This window comes from Cupressus sempervirens, chromosome 6 (assembly GCF_028749045.1).
Source record: "Cupressus sempervirens isolate cs-2001-9-10 chromosome 6, ASM2874904v1, whole genome shotgun sequence".
NCBI lineage: Eukaryota > Viridiplantae > Streptophyta > Pinopsida > Cupressales > Cupressaceae > Cupressus > Cupressus sempervirens.
Genome location: NC_143123.1, coordinates 592232231 through 592251921, shown reverse-complemented (window position 1 = coordinate 592251921; position 19691 = coordinate 592232231). Strand labels below are relative to the sequence as shown.

At 37.7% G+C, this 19691-nt stretch overlaps 1 protein-coding gene across 1 annotated transcript in view; it reads left to right on the top strand.

Moving 5' to 3' along the window:
- The first annotated feature begins 5863 nt into the window (after nt 1-5863).
- The window catches only part of HSA32 (Aldolase-type TIM barrel family protein), a 107561-nt gene continuing 93733 nt past the window's right edge, over nt 5864-19691 (top strand). The window contains exon 1 of the mRNA XM_089789040.1: nt 5864-6015. Coding sequence (XP_089645166.1) covers nt 5884-6015 — 132 coding nt within the window. The 5' untranslated portion in view covers nt 5864-5883. The remainder of the gene's footprint in view (nt 6016-19691) is intronic.

Here is a 19691-nt window from a genome sequence, read left to right as displayed (position 1 = left end):
GATAAGTGTGAAGAATGAATAATTGATTTCAGCCAGCAAGGATCCACCATTTCTTGACGCTTCAATTGCTCTCCATAGGTCTTCTCCAAGTATATCCCAACATTTTTGAAAAACAGAAAGCTTGAAACCCATCTGGACCTGGAGATTTGTCTGGACTCATATTAAAGACCATAGTCCTTACCTCTTCCAATGTTATTGGTCTATTTAGATTTTTATTTTCTTCTGCCGTGACCAATTTTGGAATAAATTTGAGCATTCGGGCTTGTGCTTCCCTATTAGACCCTTCATAATTATTTAGTAAATTTTTTAAAGTGAGAGACTATCGTGTCTACAATTTCTGTAGGATTTTCTGTACGCAAATCCTGCAAAGTCGAGATACTAGATATCTTCTGTAGAGATCGGTTCTGAATAGTAGAATTGTGAAAATTTTTTGTGTTTCAATCTCCCTCTTCCAACCATTTCTCTTTGGATTTTTGTCTCCAGAAGGTTTCCTCTTTGGATAAAATATCTTCTTGTTTCATGAGGAGCTCTTTTTCTAAAGTATATTTCTCATAATTCATGCCATATTTTATAATTTCCTGGTTCAGGTTTTTTGGTTTATCTTCAACTTCCAACTTTTCTTTAAAAATGTTGTTGAAGTGTTCTTTGTTCCACCTCAAAATGTTTTCTTTCAACAATTTGAGTTTCAAAATGAAAATGAACATTCTAGACCCAGCGAAGTTCGCTTGAGTCCACCATGTCTTAATCAGTTCTAAAAATTTTGAATCTTGAAACCACATCTTTTCACACTTAAAAGGATTTCTCTGTGGTTTAGAAGGTTCTGAAATCTCCAAACATACCGGGAAATGATCTGATCCTGCGAAGGGAAGAATGGAGGATTGGAAGTTCTTATTGTAAGAAGAGATATTTCCTACAATAAAGAATCTATCTAACTTTTCTGCAATATAATCGTTATCCTTTCTTCTATTATTTCACGTGAATATACCATTGCTTGGAGGAATTTCTAATAAATTAAATTTGTCGATCCATACTTCGAATTCTATTGATGATAGCAAGAGATGTTGAGTACCCCCTATTTTCTCATTTAAACTTAAAATCGTATTAAAATCACCTCCTAATATAATCAGACAATCTTTGTGTTCTGAAATAACCATACTTAATTCAGCCCAAACAGTTTTTTTTCCTATTGTATTATTAGGACCATACACATTGATTAGGATGAATTTCGTATCTGATTTTAGGCTCTGTATACTAGCACACATCCAATTATTGTTATTAACTAAATAAGTTAGACTAACTTTCGTAGGGTTCCAAACAATTCCTCAACCCCCCGAGGCACCTATTGCCTCTATGAAGATTGGAGCCCACATTCCTAACATTTTGTTAAATTTGTCTCCTTCTACTTTATTTAGTTTTGTTTCCTGAATTAATATTATTTCTGAATTAAAAATTTTTAAATGTTGTTTTAATAACCTTTTCTTGCTGGGGGTATTTAGACCCCTAGCATTCCATGAAGTTATCCTCATGTAGTCTTAGGAAGGCACTTTCCCTTCCCCATGTTTAGGAGTTCATCAATTTTCCTCTGTTCTCTAGCTAGGCCTTCAGCCTCATGTAAATCCTTCAGTGATCTCCTCCCCCTTTTTCCTTTCAGCTTACCATATTTTGGAGAGGTTATACCTTCCTGATTCATTTCTATACCAAGCTCTTACTGAAATATACCCAGTTCTTGTGGTGTTGGACAAATGCATTCCTCTGTTCTTTCAAATTCTTCCATTTCCAATTCTTTGTAGATTTTACTCCCGAGACTGTCCTCCTCCAATTTTTTATTCTCTCTTTCTCCCATGTTTGTCCGTTCACCTACCTGGTTGTCTTTTGACTTCTTCTCACTCTGTTTGTACTGCTTCCTTGCACTATGCTCCATTTGGATCTTTATCATATCCCTTTGGAGATCTTTAGCGGTATAATCATCTCCTCCTAGTTTGATAATTTTTTGGATCAGCCTCTCTTTCTGAGAGGTAGTACTCTTATGTAAATTATCAAAGTCAAACACCTTAATAAGTTCCTCTGATAGTTGCTCAAGATTGTTAGCCTCAACCTCTAATAATCCAACCTCTAGTGTAAATTCTAGGTCCTCATTTAAAAATTGCTAAAAGTCTTTAATGATAGAGACTTCTAGTCTTTTACCATCATTCTGAATCTGTGACTGAATCTCCTCTGGGGTGAATGGCGTGGAAGGATATCCATCTGGTGTCTGCCAAAATTTTGAAGTTCTTCTAGCATCTTCAATTTGCGGGGTGGTTAACTCTGATTCAGGGATAAGATCAATGTTCAAATGCTGAGAATCCTGTTTTTCTACTCTAGAAGCTGCTTTTTCCATCCACACCTTGGGAGAAGAGAAAAGCATGACATTTTCTGCTTCACCTATATCTTGATTATCTGTTGATTCTGTAATGTTGTTTTGTATCTCTCCTTGTCCTGCAGTATCCTTGTTCCCATCAATCTCCTCTTGATATATGTATATGTTAGGCCCCTTCATTTTTTTTGATTTTCGACTGCTTTCTTCATTTCCATCCTCCTTATTACATCTTTCTTTATACTTTGCAGGAGCCTCATGCCTTACTGTGCCTTGCTCAAGATTTTGGTCTCTGTTCCAAATCCCATCTGATTTGCATGTTGTTTCATGATTTTGACCAAATTTTTCTCTATTGCCTACCTCAATTCTGATTTTTGCTGATTCTTCCTTCTCCTTCCATTTTCTATCATCCTGGGCTTCCTTCTCTGTATGATTCACAAAATTCAATTCTGAGGGAGGGAAAACTTGATCTCCCGAATTCTCCTTGTTTGTCCTATAATCCTTACTGTCTGCTCTATCTAATAATTCATTTCGCTCTAAGGCCTTGCTTTTTTCCTTGTACTGTCTAACAGTTGGCTCTTTCATTTTTCTGGGGTGCTCTCTTCTGTCATTTGGAAGCTGAATCTTAATTCCATCAAATCCCCTTTTGTTGGTCTTATGTTTGTTGTCACATTTTTCTGTTCCCTTGAGTTCCTTGTCATTTTTGCTACAAACACCATTCTTCAATACTCTTGTATCCTTTATTAAATTTGCTTTTGAGATTAATAGGGTACCTTCTGTCTCATCTGGCATCATTTTTATCAATGAAGACCTCTGTTCTGCCTAAGAATTTTGTCCAATCTGAATCTCTGATCGGTAATTTCCTGAATTTTTATTCCTCTGACTAATTTAGAACTTAGTCCTAGGAATTTGTCCCTAAAGTGCGATGTGAGGGGAAGGACCTCAGGTCTGTGATTATTTTTAATTTCAGATTTCAGTATATCAATGATCTTCCCTTTATACTCTTGAAAGGTTATATCATATGAGGCTTTCTTGGTAATAATTTTCTTTTGCAACTCTGAAGGGTGATTAATATTAAGTTTGATGAGAATTTTAATACTATTACAGCTAAAAAAGGAAGCATCGATAGTAATAACTACTCCTATTGCAGAGCCTATTTCATAGATAATATCAACATCACATAGCTTCGGAGGAAGAGACATGGAATACCATAATGGGATTGTACAATCCACCTTATCAATATGAAAATTAGGAACCCATTCAACAAATTTGACACATAAACCTTTAAAGAAACATTCCGAGACAGCAATAAACTCATTTTTAACAGACTCTTCTTCACATTTTAAAAACAAAACATTTTCATGATGGTGAAAGATACTTACCTGTTCCTGGCAATTGTTCGATAGCCATTCCATTAAGAGATGAATGTCTTTGGAAGGGCCAGTCCAAATTGCGAAGATCCCTCTCTTCAGACAGTCGAACCAAGAATCTTCAACATCATCAATGGTGATGTGAACTGGTTTGTCAAGGGGGTTTGGTTGCAGCGATCCAAGAGAACAATTAGGGTTAGGAGAAGGGGATGGGTTGCTAAGCCGTTTATGAGGGGGTATATAGATTGGAGAGGAGGCTAGTTTTAAATCAGATTTAACATCTGGAAGATTAAAGGGAATTGAAGCACTTCCTGGAGGGGACAAAGATTTGAAAGAATTTGGAAATACATATTTAGTCATGTTAAAAACCCGGATCTGGTTATCGAGATGTTCTACCGTGAATATAGACAACTGGGGGCGCGTTCCAGATAGGTTTTTGATATCAGAGGAAGCTTCCGCATTGATTGTAAGACTTTGAGGCCCTTCTTTTGGGTGGAAGCGGGTGGCCTCGACTACTGATTTATCCAGAGCCTCGAATCTGTTGCCGTAGGAACATCTAATCTTACATCCATTTTACCATATTTTAGGTTAAGAAATTTGCTCTGGTTCGCTGGAGAGCTTCCATGTCTCGCTATTTCGATGGCGCATGCATTTCTAGAGAGTCTCCGTTTGTTCCTCTGCCTTCAATTCGGGCCTGGATAACTGAGTGAAGTGTTCGCTTTCGGCATTTTCGCAAGCAGAGTCAATAGTAAATATTTAAAGATTAGTGATTACATAATCTTATGGATGCATGCATGGTGAAATTTTTTTATCGTTTTAAATGGCTTATGTTAATTGATAGATTTCCGGTTAAAAAAGATAATTAACACTCTGATTTATGCAATATTTGCAAGCTGCCTGATATTGGTAGACATATTTTGTTTGATTGCTTTTTTGCTAAAGAAATATGGAATTCTTTTGGTATTTACTATCCTTTTAGTGTGAATATTATTGAAATTGTTACGGGTCACATTAAAGGGCTTAGTAAAGATGCTAATTTTTTCTGGAATATGCTGTCTTCTAACATTCTTCGGCAAATCTGGAAATGCAGGAACGAAGAAAAATACCAAGGTAAGCCAAGGGTTCTTACTGAGTTTTATCATAAACTCACATATTTTAAAATATTGTTGCAGGTTCAAACCACCATGATTATTGAAAAGGATAAATTACGAAGATTTATCAAGGATGGCCAAGCTACGTTCTTCTATTATGAGCTTAAAGATGGGTACCAATGGAGGAGGACTCTTGATAATCTGCGGATGTTTGAGCACACGTGCCAGAAATTGAACCAAGGTATTAAGAAGAATCACAACACCAGACAGGAGGAGATCTTTATGTTGTCCCAGATCCAAGAGCGGAAGACTATCGTTTGGATGGAAGGCCCACTCGGTTGGACTGCGTGGGTGGATGCCTACTCTGATACTCTACACTAGCTTTGTATCTTTCTTTGGGCTATTGTTGTATGTGATCTATTCTAGTTGTACTCCTACCACTTTTGTGTTAGAGTGAGGCTATGCCTCTGTTTTGACTCTTGGTGGTTGTATATTTTTTTGATCTCTCTATAGTTAATGCAATTTTTTTTTTAATATTAGATGATCATTTTATTAATATGTAATAAATTAAACATAAATAAATATTTTTTAAATTTATATTAGTTAAAATAAAAACTAATTATAATTCAATTTATTATTATTAAATTTAAAACGGGCAACTAGTTGACAAAATCCATATCATACAAATCAGTTAAAAATTAGAAATAATGTCTTCTATTGTAATCTTTGCATGAATTAAAAAACAATAATTATTAAATATATGACATTTCACATCCTTCGGAAAAGTAAAAATAAATAAATACTGCAAAATGTCTTTAATTCTCGCTTTGATTCTGTCTAGTGACGGACAGCACTTAACGCGGAAAATCGAGTGTGGAAGGTGATATCCATCCTCTCCGACACGTAGCCTTTTTCAAAGCAGTATGGATTGTGACAAGGATGAACTGTCTTTCGCGGTTAGAGCGAACATTCTACGGGCTTCTCGAAAACTCCTTGTCCTCTTCTCTTACCACAAAGCTTTTAAATTCTCTGCAGAGAGACCTCAGCGGATTGGAAGAATTTGGATACAATGGCGATGCAAATGAAGATGATGCACTTGTATGCAGAACAAGGGGAAGAAAGGCCAGAAAAACCACGCCCTTATGGACTCACAGAAATCAGAGGCCCTTCCTCTGCTATGATTGACGGAAACGCTCTTCAGGTATGAGGAATTCTTCTTCTCCTTTCTTTTTTTCACCTTTTAAATTTTTTTTGGGGTTTTTTAGGTGCTTTGTGTTTAAAGATTCGCATGTGATTCGATGAATGGTTTATAATTCACCATTGTAACACGATGCAGTTGTTCAGGGTGATTTTTCTCGTTCATCTTATCTTGACATAGAAGGTTAAATGTGGCAAAGGATTTAAGGATGATCATTTTAATGCTCAGAATTTCTTTTTTATCCAAATTAATAGAAGAAGAAACTAGACCATATTGTTGCGGAATACGAGCTTCAATTCAGAGGCTATATTTGTTGTACAGAAGAAAGTTTAGAGGTGAAGCTCTTGGGAGATTCAGGTGAGCTAATTAAGCAATTCAGGAGCCTGTAGAGTTGCAATGATAAATATGCGTCTTATTATTGATGCCGGAAGTGAGATTTACTTGAAAATTTTCATGCCTTACAACTCCAAGCTGATCTTGATAGAGAAAATCATACACTAGATGTATTGGATGATGTTGCAAGTACTTCGGATCCAATTGCACATTTTGAAGTGAATTTTAGAATAGCTTCGTTTTATTCCATCAGTTCAAGATAACATAAAAAAATCTAGTATTTAATGGTTACAAACACAGTGTTGATTTCATAATTAGTTTCCATGTCACTGAATCCCACTTTATAGATGCAGAAAATAGAGGACATAGCATATTGGTAAACAGATTTGTCACTCAGAAAATACGCGATTTAGCCCAATGGAGTGTGTGGCAAATCGATTTCTTCAACACTTGGATAGGCCCTTGATATCAGGCCTTCCTCTGCGTTTAGAGGGCAACTCCCTCGTAAAATAAAATTTTTGATTTTTCAATAAAGATGATTAGAACTTAGAATATAAAAAGGAAAGCATTGATAGCAAATGCACCACACGACTTCAATGTTTCCATAAAATCAATGTAAACTTCTAATGAAAACAAACAAGAACTACGCTTGAGAGCTATCATTGACACAATGCTAATTCAGCAATTCATAAATATTTACATTATACTATGAAAGTACTCATATTGATGAATCAACACTTCAACAATTCAGATTCATTAGAAAAGAGAATGCCAAATGTACTTTCTTTTATTTCTTAGCACTAAGAACATAAGAAATGACTGATTACAAGAACAACAATTGTACACACTTTCCAAAAATTGCCTTGTTATCAAAACATAAGTGTTCCCTGTCGCCAAGTCCAAAAAATCCCTTATTACAATGAGATTTATGAATTTATAGCTATTCTAGAATAAGTAACCTTTCGGGTTCATAACTACTCAAAAAGTTAGAGTTTGGACTAATTTGAAGATAATTTGTAACCAACTCTAACTTTCAATGCTTAACTACAGTTAGAAAAAGCTAAGACATTGACCAAAACCAAAATTGGTTCTAAAGTTGACCCCTTTAGAAAATATATAAACAAAAATTTGAGACAACTTTAAACATATCCACTTCTAACTTTCAACTGTGATCACTGATATTTCCTGAGCTTGCTCTTTGATATGTAGGTGCTGTGAGTAGCTGAGTCAGATTTGCCTTGTATGCTCTAAATGATTTGATGACCTGTGCCAAAGCCTTGTTTTTGATGATGATTAAACTTTGCATTTTTAGCTTGCATGTATCATGTCTCTTTCTAACTTCATCCAACTCTAGGATTTAACCTGGTAAGTTTTGAATACAGGAGTCCAATGCCACTGAGAGAGTGCTCAATCTCGTCATAATGTTAGCATCTAAACTTTGTTTGTTGTCAAGTTCGGTGCTAATCTTTACCTCTATGCATCCCAAAATGGAAGATATATCTGGATCTTGAGTGTGTTCGCTAATAGGGATACCTTCTACAATCATTGGTATATCCCCCAAGGCCTTCTTTTTTAGTAGCTTGCAAGAGTTTAAGAACTGTTTTCCTTCATCCAATTGTTGATTCATGCTATCAATCTTCCATTTGATGTTTTTCAGCCATATGTTAATTTGCTCTTCTTCTCCACTGGTGACTAACTTCAGCGATTTGACTATATCGCTGTCCATTCCTTTAATCTCTACCAAATTAGCATCAATTTCTCTCCAGAAAGTTTGTTTTTCCTTAAGATTTGTAAACTCTTTTTGAATGTTTTGTTTTATATGAGCTGCCTTAGCATATGTAACCTTAACCTCCTGAAATAGGCTTGATGCTTGTTCTTTCATGCATTTTATCCATGCTTTTACCATCTTACCATAAGTTTGGCATTCTCCTATGTTTTGAATGGTTTCTTCATCAAGCATCTTCTTGGGATCTCCTGTGATTTCTGTAGATGAGCTAGGATTCGGAAAGGAATCACCAACCATCAATCGGATGCATGAAGAAAGGGCTCGAACTTGACACTTGAGTTGATTCTTAGCTTGTTTATCTCTCCTTGACTGTTCCATCAGGACAGCAGCTGACACTTGAAAATTGTGCTCTCTTCCCTTATGGGTGGTTCGGCCTAGATCCACTTTAGTTATGCTAAAATCAGCTTCGTTTGCCTCATTTTTGTCCTTCTCTATGACTGGTTGTGCAATTTCAACAAATAAGTTTCCTGAGGTAGGATTCACTGCCAGTCTAGAATCTATTCTAGTCTTCTTTACCTTCGCACCTTTATGCACTAAATCAGCTACGACATCTAGATTTGGCGCTTCCAACTGGATCATCCTTTTCTTCTTTCTCTCCAAACTTTCTTGTAACCAAGATGTTGAGATATTGGCAGATGAGTTGATTATTGAAGGAACTTGTAGGACAGTAGATGATAAATCCAAGCTATGCACATTCTCTACAACTGGCACCTCTTAAGTTGCTTCCGCACTTTCAGGAGACTATGAGCATGCAGGGGACGCTATAAATTGAATCATCTCATCTACGAATGATGATGGTAAAGCATTCATCTCAGGGGCTTCATCTATCATCTTTTGAATTGGTTTTAAAGTCTTCTCCTTGGGTTTTGATCTCCTCTTCCTGGTGACTGCGTTGAGCTCACATGCTGAAACTAGATCAACTCCTTTATCTGGATTTTCACAATTATCTCCAACTTGTGTGCTATGTAAAGAACCATAAGAAGTAGGGATAGAAGATGGAATGTCTGAAACTGATGTACCTTCTTGGGAATTATTATTTTTCTTTGCACTACCTCTTCCTGTTGATCTAGTAGCTGTGGCTTCTTTGACTTTATTCTTCAACCAATTCTCAGTTCATTGAATCACAAAGAAGGTTCTTTCCTTAAGGTCTTTCAATTTCGGCAGAGACCAATTAATATACAACAATTCTAATAGTTGTATCCACTCAAAGAAGAAAAGATCAAGTCTGATCCATCCCATTTTCCAATCAACGATTTGTTGTACTGTGAATCTCATCCAGTCCTTTCTTCTCACTTCAAAGTCATTTTTACAGTTTTCCCAATAGTCTTCCATTGTAGGGAAATGGAGATAGCTACATCTCAGTGGCAAGTTGTTTTTAACATACTCACTGCCATCAAATGGGAAACAACTTTGGAAAGAGTATAAGGTCATGTTCACCATGGATCTCTCGATAATTTGAGCATATGAAGAAGAAAGACAACTTTAGTGCCCAATACTGATTGGGAAAGGAATTGATCTTTTGTTTTTGCACTTTTTTTTACTTGACCAATTCGCCTGCAAACTTCTGAAAGCACCAACCTGTCATCTATAAAGCCAGGCAACATGAGAGGACAATCTTGAAAACCTCCAATGCGGATGTAAGTGAATCAGGGGTACTGTATGAAGAAGCAACCATAAGTATTGATGAGACTGACTGCTTCAGGAAAAATTCAGAGTCCTATATCTCTCTGTAGCTCCCTAGCTGTGAGCATAGAAAAAGGGTCGTTCACCTTGCGAAAGTGTGCATTGCTTTGTTTTAAGTGCAATTGGGGGTAATAATTATAAATTTGTGTAGTTTAATTATACTCCCCATAAGGATCAAGACCAGGCCATAACTTCATACTAGCAATTGCGTACATTAGGTATGAGGACATGTAAATCCCCTGACTCGCATTGAATCCGGTTAAATTGGTGATGAAGGGCATCACTAATCATTTCTCCCCAATCTATAAATTGTTTTCTAGTGGTGATGGTACTAATGTACAAAAACATCCAATCTTGAAAATCTTCAGCAGTTTGATTTCCCACTACCCTATTGAGGAGAATTATCATATCAGAAATGTCTTCGTTAAAGATATGTCTATGTAGCACTCTTGGTAATTGTGAGTGTCCTATCCTAGGTTGATCCAACCAACTCCTAGCAATAACATTCAAACATGTTTTCTTATTCTGATGGAAGTATCCTTGGGCACCCTCTTTAGAGATTTCTGTGAATTCTTCTCTTATTGACAATCTGAATGTGATGGAGATAGACATTGGATCTAGCCTCGCCATGATATTACATCCTAAGGTCTCGATGTCCTTGGAATTCCGATCATACGCCTTGACACATTCCAAAACTAGTTCTGCACACTGAACCGCAAGTGGGTGTCCTCCTGCATGGGTTAGACCACTTTCCAATGTTCGTTGTGCTAGAGGTGATCTACCTTCTCTGCTCATCATCTTCCAAAAATCTGCAATTTCCATGTCCCATCTTTGTATCCGATATCTCAGGAAGCGTGCTTGTTAATATTACAGGAGGCTCCTTGCCTTGGAATTTGTACCTCATAGTATTGCTTACCAAATTCCTTGATAGATCTTCCTTTGACTTTGTATTTTCAGATTATGGGCTTCAAAGCACACAAATTCACCTGAAGTATCATGCCAATCAATTCACATGCCTTTCTCTCTTTGATTCAAGTTCACTACTTGATTCGGAAAACCACTTCAACTAATGTTTTCTTCTTTTCAAAGTTCTTACGTATATGCAGGCCTTTGACCAATGAATCTTCCTTGTTCGGATTTATTTCCACTTGACATTTCATCAACAGTTGTCAATATATTGATTGGGGATTTCTGTCAAACAGTTAGCATGCTTGCAATCATATTATCCAATGCAATGACGTCTCCAGGAGGCATTCTTTCAAACGCATGTTGTGCATCTTCTATATTCCACATTTCACATGGTTACAACACTCAAAACATCACATTTTCGCATTGGCATGCAAGGAATTTGAACAACTTTGTTTATTGTCTCTGAATTTTGCCTGCCTATCAGCAAGGAAATCCCAATATTAAGAGTAGTTTAAGCCTTTTCAATTCTTATTCGAATTGTAGACTTCTAACCGCCATGAAGCATTATTCTCTGCTGGATTTAAGAAATCTTCCCATATGTATTTCTATCTTACTTTGAATTTAGTGAGATTCATGTACAATTTTAGAGGAAGGTAAGATAAAATCTCAGATAATTTTAGACTTCACACAGCCAATTGCATGGATCGGAGACTTCTAAAATTTCAATGGTGACCAATGTCCCCATAGTAATTGAATCTAAAGTGTTCAAATGGCACTAGATTAAGCACTTCATCAAACATATTAGTCCCCATGTATACGCCTCTGTACTAGGGTGCTCTGCAAAAGTTTCAGGCTGGGGATTGGTTGAGATATTCCATCAAACAACTGGCGTGAATTGCCAATGTTTTATTTAGACTCTCTGCGTAGTGAGGTTGGAGGTGGATGTGGACATTTCACGAGGCATTATTCCTTCTTTCCAATCATGCGTTAATCTCTCATTCAAGGCCACAGGTTGCATAAATCTGTTCTTTAATCAAACAACGCATATGCCTTGTCTATGCTCTCACCGTGTTGCTTACATCTGTCATTACTTCAAACAACTCACATACCTTCCATTAGCTGTCGTAGCTGGAGAAATGTCAATTAATTCACATGCATTATTACTGCTGCTACCAGAACTATCACTATGAACCCGCGGACATTTCAATGATTCATCTTCCCATCCGTGATCATTTTCATTCAGGCGTTGAGATAAACATTTCTCGTACGCTCCTCAATTTCGGTAGTAATGGTTTCGCATTTCAAATGTATATTCATGTAGATTTTGAATTCAATGAGGGGCCAGTCGATGTTGGATATTAGCAGCAGATAAGAACATGTATGCCTATGTGTTCAAACGCATGTGTATTCTCTGCCCGAACTTTCCATATTGCTGCTTGCATTCGGGTAGTGTGAAATTTGTTTAGGGGATTGCTCTCTAAGGCTGTTTAGATCAGCATGGCTTTCTGGAATATCTTGGAGTGGAACTGTATGTTCCAACTGTATGCACGCATGACCATCCCCTGTCCAAGTTCCTGAATGTGATATTTTCCAAGCATTGACAGCTTGCTTGAGTGAGGAATTTGTCTTTGGCGATGTCAAACTTTCCAGCTTCTGCCAAGTTATTGGACATATTATATTACCATTATCTAAAAGACTAAAACATTTCTTGGATTGCTGCACGCTCATAGGTTTGCCCAGTCTCTATTATTACTGGATCCTCAAACAACTGATTTGTAAGAGGACAGACAAAATCTTTTGGGATTCTTATATTACCTGATTGTTTAAAATATACAGTGTTCTGAGGTTTGAGTCCTACACTGTCTGACACAGAATTGTTATGTATAGCTACAGTGTTGTTTTGAAGGTTTTGAATACTGCCATCACATGCTTAGAAACCTCATCTATTGAGTGAATTGTAATGAGTAAGTGAATGGACTTCTTCTGATTGATGATCAATATGCCCCAGCTTCTCATCCTCAAACTAGCAATTACATCTCTCCATGTCTTTGAAACTACTTATCAACCATTTGCTTTCCCTGCATTATGACTGCCATTTTATTTTCTTGAAAATGTAGTTCGGGTTCTTGTAATCTTGAGGTTAGGATTAGGGCAAAAAGTTTTGAGTACGTAGTGAGAGATGATTTTTAGTATGGGGAGAGAGAAGGTTTAGAGTATGTGGAGAGAGAAGTACGTGGAGAGAGGTAGTACGTGGAGAGAGAATTTGTTACAGAGAAAGCAATCCAAACTCAAACCTCTTTCTAGAAGTTTTAGTACGTGGAGAGAGGTAGTACATGGAGAGAAAATTTTAGTATAGGTGGGAACTAATCTCTCTCTTTCAGGAATTGATGTAATTAACTCTCCCTCTAAATTATCCAGGTAACATAGCATTAGTTAGTAGACGAGGATGACATCGTAAATTTGATTTAAGGAATTATTTTGGAGAATTTTTTTCAAACATCAAACTGTTCAACGAATAGTGAATGCCAATTTTACATCTCATCTATATAAGTGTTAAATTGACGTTCAATAAACAGCGAATGCCATTTTTACTTCTCATTTATGTAATAAGTGTTAAGTTGATGTTCAATTTTTATGGGCAAAACGTAAAATGCTCACATATAATTCTTCACGTGTGTGTAGTTCAAGAGAAGACTTTTTTGAGTCTAGTGGGCGTGCTTAGAAATTTAAAATCATTTCGTCAAGAGATAACAAGCCTTTTTTTTATTAATAAGATATTATATTCGGCTGCTAAATATTTGAGAATAGCCTTTTCTGACTCCGATAAATGTAATTCTAAGTTGCCGGTTTGTGGTTCGGTTCTGGGTTCGGGTTCGAGAACCGGTTCGCTGGTTCGACAAAATTTTGAAAAGGGGTTTGGGTTCGTTAGGGTTCGTTAGTACAAAAACATATAAAATTTTTAAAAAAAAAAAAAAAAAAAATATATATATATATATATATATATATATATACACATCTTTACGAAGCATTAGTTAGAATTAGAATGTAGCATAGTAGCATAAACACATTTGAACAACAAAAAACTTTAAAACAGTATAAACCATATAGTAGCAAACTACAGCAATCATTGGAACCCCTAGCGACTAGATCTCTTCCCTTTCATTTAAAAAATTGATAACTGTATCTGATTAGTTTATGCAGATCAACAGTAAGTTTTAATAAAAATTTCTTCTTTTCATAAATTTATTTACCAAACTCTTATTATGATTAACATAATCGATTGAATGTAGTTAAAGACTAATTAGATCTAGCTTGCAGAAGGTAAATCCCTTTGACCAGCTGAATATTCTTCAATCTCTTTGGGCACAATCTCCCAAGCACTGATCAACAACAGTAAATTGGAAAAAGACCATTCATGGAGGCCTCTGGATAACACAGTCTGACGTCCCAGATTCAGTATTCTTTAATACAATTTTTAATATACCTAGAGGAGAAATAATCAGCCAAACAGTGATAAACAATGTGGTAAGTAGCTGCCCCACCTGACCATATTCATGTGACCGTAACTGTCTTCTGCAGGGCAACATTTCCCAATAAAACGTTGTTTATTGTTTAGTGTTTGAAAAATTCATATTGCTACTCAAATAGGCCCTGAAATTCCTCGAAATTGGTCATGGTGGTCGCCACATGTTGAGCATCTTCTCTTGTGGGTGTCTCAAATTTAGTAGCATTTTGATTCAAATAGAAAGTGTTTTACAGCTAGGGATTACTCAACACTAAAAAACTGTGGCATTGTAATGCCTACCAACCCAGACCCAAGATGTATCAACATAAATTAAATTAAAACATGTTGTAATGTGGAAAATTTATATGTGGTTCTCCTGGGTTCAAGCCCTGGTCCGAAATTTTATATGTGGTTCTCTTGGGTTCGAACCAGATCGAACCAGGCCTCCCAAAATGAACCCAGGTCGAACCAGACCAGAACCACGAACCGGTTCGAACCAGTACGTGGTACGGAGGGGGGGGGGGAGGTACCCGTGCAACTTAGATGTAATTATAATCGTTTCATCAAAAGATGGGAATTGAGCATTTTGATGAACAACAAGAATCAAGCTCGGGCCTCTTCCACTATTGATTGCAGAACTTTCGTCTCACCCTTCTTTGTCAGAGGAGTGCTAGCTACTATAGATGGGCATGAGTTTGATTTTTGTTTTACCAAAATAGAGTGTCTCTCAAAAATCTAAGGTGTCTTGAACACATGATTAGAACCATTTTATCAAGAAACGACAATGAGCTTCTTTTGGCTATAGTGGAAGTAATTAGAATTAGTTTGTTGCGAGATGAAAATAGAGCATATAGAATAATATCACATTGAAATTGATAGAACAAGAAATGTAGATGTGCTGCTTGTTGATGTTTGTTTTATGATCACACCAACAAAAAAATAAAATATCACTCTTGAGCAAAACCTTGTGTATGCTAAGATTGCAAATGATTATACAGGTGACGCCAAGGTTCTTTTATGTTATGTCTTGACTTGTGGATAAGCTCAATGGTTAATGTGATGTGCTGGTATCACAAAGGGCCTTACATTTGTATTGCTTTTGACCTCTGCTGGTTGGAACTCCTTTATCACAGTCATGTGATGCTTCTCCTTTGAAGTTTGAATAGATACAACTGAAATGAACTGACATTAAATGGGAAAGGGTTAGAAGGACCCAAATCTATTACGGAAGTAATTGGTAAAATACTTGCTTGATATTAACAGAGATCGAAAGGTCAATATATACAAAAGAATGAGACGACGTTTCCTTAGGAAACGATCATAAAGAATATAAATATTCTATTCTAGAGAAAGCAAAAAATGAAAGCAAACTAAAGCTTAAGATATTTACAATAGATAACCATTAACTAATAATAGACAACTTATCTATTATTGTAATACCCTCTCTTAATGGGTAATCTATCTAACACACCAAGCTGTCCTCTGAATGTGACAAACTTATCAGGACCAAGAGGCTTGGTGAGAATATCTACAGTCTGATCTGTAGTAAGAACATGCTGCAAAGCTATAGTCCCATCTTCAACCAGTTGTCGTATGTAATGACAGTGAACATCCACATGCTTGGTTCGTTCATGGAAGATTGGATTTCATTCTAGCTTGATAACGCCTTCATTATCAACAAATAGAGTAGTTAGTCCTGCTGGTGACATCTGCATATCCCCAAGCATCCGATGAAGCCAAACAACTTTACATCCTGCCTTAATAGTCCCTCTGTATTAAGCCTTTGTAGAAGAGAGAGAAACTGCCTACTGCTTCTTGTTGGTCCATGTTATTGCACCGGATCCCAAACTGAACACATGCCCAGATGTTGACTTTTTATCATCAATAGAACCTGCCCAATCTAAATCTGTGAACCCATTGAGTTTAGGATTGGAACTTCAAGAGTACAGAAGTCCATAATTTGAAGTGCCCTTCTCATAACGAAGCACACGCGTTGCTGTCATCCAATGATCAGCCTTACGAGCTGTCATAAAGCATGAAATGTAGCTAACTGCGAAGCTGATATCAGGCCTAGTAGCAGAGAGTTAGATGAGGCTGCCTACTAGTTGCCTGTATGTAGTATCATCAACGAAAGGAGAATTAGACTTTGCTGATAACTTGAGACCTTTCTCCATAGGTGTATATGTAGGTTTGCAATCCTGCATTCGAAATTTGTCTAATAGGGCCTTGGCATATTTGGACCGAGAGATGAATATACGAGAAGATTGTTGCCAAACTTCAACACTTAGGCAATAATGCATGAGCACAAGGTCAGTCATATCAAAAGACTTGCATAAATTCTGTTTAATTCCTTGAATCAATGATGCCGAACTGCTAGTGATGATCAGATCATCCACATAGATAACCAGAAGGACGATGTCACTATCAATAGTCTTGATGTACAGATTTGGGTCTGAAGAACTCTTCTTGAAGCTTTGATCATTGAGGTACCTATCAATCTTGATGTACCATGCCCGAGGGGCCTGCGTCAAGCCATAGAGAGCTTTTACAAATCGAAGAACTTGATGGTCTTTACTAGCAACCTTGAAACCAGGAGGCTGCGTCATGTAGACCTTTTCATGGAGATCACCATTCAGGAAAGCATTCTTGATGTCCATTTGATGGACCTTCCAGCCAAACTGTGCTGCCATGGCTAGGACTAATCTGATGGTGCTCATCTTTGCAGTAGGAGCAAAGGTCTCCTCATAATCAATGCCCTGACGCTGAGAAAAGCCTTCCGCCACTAAATGAGCTTTGTACTTATCCAAAGTACCATCTCATTTGTATTTGATTTTGTAGACCCATTTGCAGCGAATGAGTTTCTTCCCTGGTGGAAGATCAGAAAGGACCCAGGTGTTGTTTTTCAGCAAGCTCTGGTGTTCAAATGTCATGGCCTATTCCCACTTTGGAATTCCTTTAGCCTCGGAATATTTTTGAGGTTCAAACACATTGTGAATGTTGGCCATAAGAGAAAAGTTAACAGAATCTGTAGTATTGCTCTTTTTCTGAGTAGTTCTCCCATCAATGAGCTCATCATCATGAAGATCAACAAGTGTTTTAGCCCACCACTTAGGCCAGATAGGAGAATGACCAACAATAGTACTAGGAGATGCTTAATTAGCAGGATCCTCATTAGAAGAAGTTGGATCAAACTCAGGTGAAGCATCTACAAAGTGAGGTGATCCTGCAGGAGAAGTCAGAGGTGTTTGTACAGGTATCACTGGAATAACTGGAGTTGCAGGAGCTATTGGAGCCCTCCCATCAGGTGGACCTAATGGAAGCCGAACTCCCAAATCATGAGCCATCATAGGCTGGTTTGCTGGATCAGGAACAGGAGAAACAAGCATGAATTGCCCTCACTATTCATTAAAGACTACATCGCGATTGTAGATGAGACGAGATATCTCAACATCAATCAGGCGATAGGCTTTGTGAAGACTGCTGTATCCAACAAGCATCAGTTTCCGACTCTTGGCACCCAACTTGGTGCGTGAAGCATCAGGGATCCAAACAAAAGCAAGAGAGCCAAAAACCTTCAGGTGACTGATTCTAGGCTTGCGACCCGACTAGGCCTCTTCTAGAGTTTTACCTTTGACCGCCATTATAGGTGATCGGTTCAACAGATAAACTGCAGTGCTAATTGCTTCTGCTCAAAACTGCTTCGCAACATGTCTGTGTTCGAGCATGGAACGAGCCATCTCGGTGATTGTCCTGTTTTAACGTTCAACTACACTGTTCTGTTGTGGCGTGTGGGGTGTGGTTAATTGGCTTTTGACGCCATGTGTATCCAAGAAGCTGGAGAAAGCATTAAAACAAAATTCACTCCCCTCCTCCCCCATTGTCTGATCTAAGAGTAATAATAGATTTCCCACTCTTTTTCAACTAAGAGTTTAAATAATTGAAATATAGGAAATGCATCTGATTTCTGTTTGAGGAAATACACCCACATTTTTCTACTGAAATCATCAAAAAACAACACAAAACACTTGGACCCAAGAACAGGAGTGGCCATAGGGCTATAGATATTGGCATGAACAAGCTGAAGTACCTGAGAAGCTTGCCAAGAATTGCCACTGGTGAAAGGTGTGTGATGTTGCTTCCCAGCTTGACATGCGTCACAAACTCCAAGGTGTTGAGTCTGAATCTCCGGCAAGCCAAGAACAAGCTCATCCCGAGCAAGTTGTGAGAGATAATGCACATTTAAGTGCACATATCACTGATGCCAAAGTGTGCTGACAGAAGATCGCCGAGCGGCCATAGCTAAGTTCGGAGAATCACCAGAATTAGTAAGTCTGAAAAGACCATGATCCTCAAGACCCACTGCAATTGTAGACTTAGTCGCCCGATCAGTGATGGTGCACTAATGTGAACGGAAGGTGATTGCCAAGTGTGGAGAATGTTGCAGTAGCTGACTAATTGAGAGTAGATTTAGTTCCATCCCTGGAATGTAGTACACATCAAGGAATATGAGATTCCTCCCAACAGATTGAATCTGAATGTTGCCTTTACCAACAACCATGTACTCTTCTCCACCATAAAAAATAACAGAGTCTGAATAAGGCTGGTAGTTAGCAAACTAGTCTCTGCGGTGAGTGAAATAACGAGAGGCACCTGAATCAATGTACCAGGTAGATGACTTAACATGATCTACAGGTCTTTTAGCCATGAAGGCGCAAAAGGCAGATTCCGCTTGCTCAGTGTGCTTTGCATTGTTCGCTTTGGGCTGCGAACTTGACTGCTTAGACTGTGCAACTAAGTGTTTCCGACATTCAACCTTCATGTGACCAAACTTGTGGCAGTAGTTGCATTCAATGTTCTTCTTTTTGGAACCATCTGATGCTGGAGCAGAAGACTTTTGCTAAGATGGTTGCTGAAACTTGCCCTTATCCTTCTGAAAGGATTTCGTAGCAAAGGCTTGCTCTGTGGAGGTGAAACTAGAGCTGCTACCGAATTGTTGTTTCCACTGATCTTGCTGAAGCAGCAAGGTGCAGAGATTAGTGAACTTCAAATCAACACTAGTTGATGTGATGTTGAGAGTCTCGATAAAATGCTCATAGGATTTTGGTAAACTCCAAAGAGTGATAACCACAATATCCTCTTCTTCCATCTTGCGACCGATGGCAAGTAATTGATCACAGATTTCTTGAATCCAATTCAGGTGTGACTAGAGAGAGGTGCGCTCATCCATGACAATAGAAAACAACGTGTTTTTCAGAAAGAAGGCTCTGCTCTTGTTGGAAGTCTCATGAAGACCTTTGAGATGTGTCTAGATTTCAACAGTTGTCTTGTCAGATGGAATTTGAGAAAGTTGATCATTAGCTACAGATAATTTGAGAAGCATTACTGCCTCTCGATTATTTAGATCCCATGTATCTTAATTAGGACCCAGAGAAGTCAGACACTTCATAACACCCAAGACAAGTT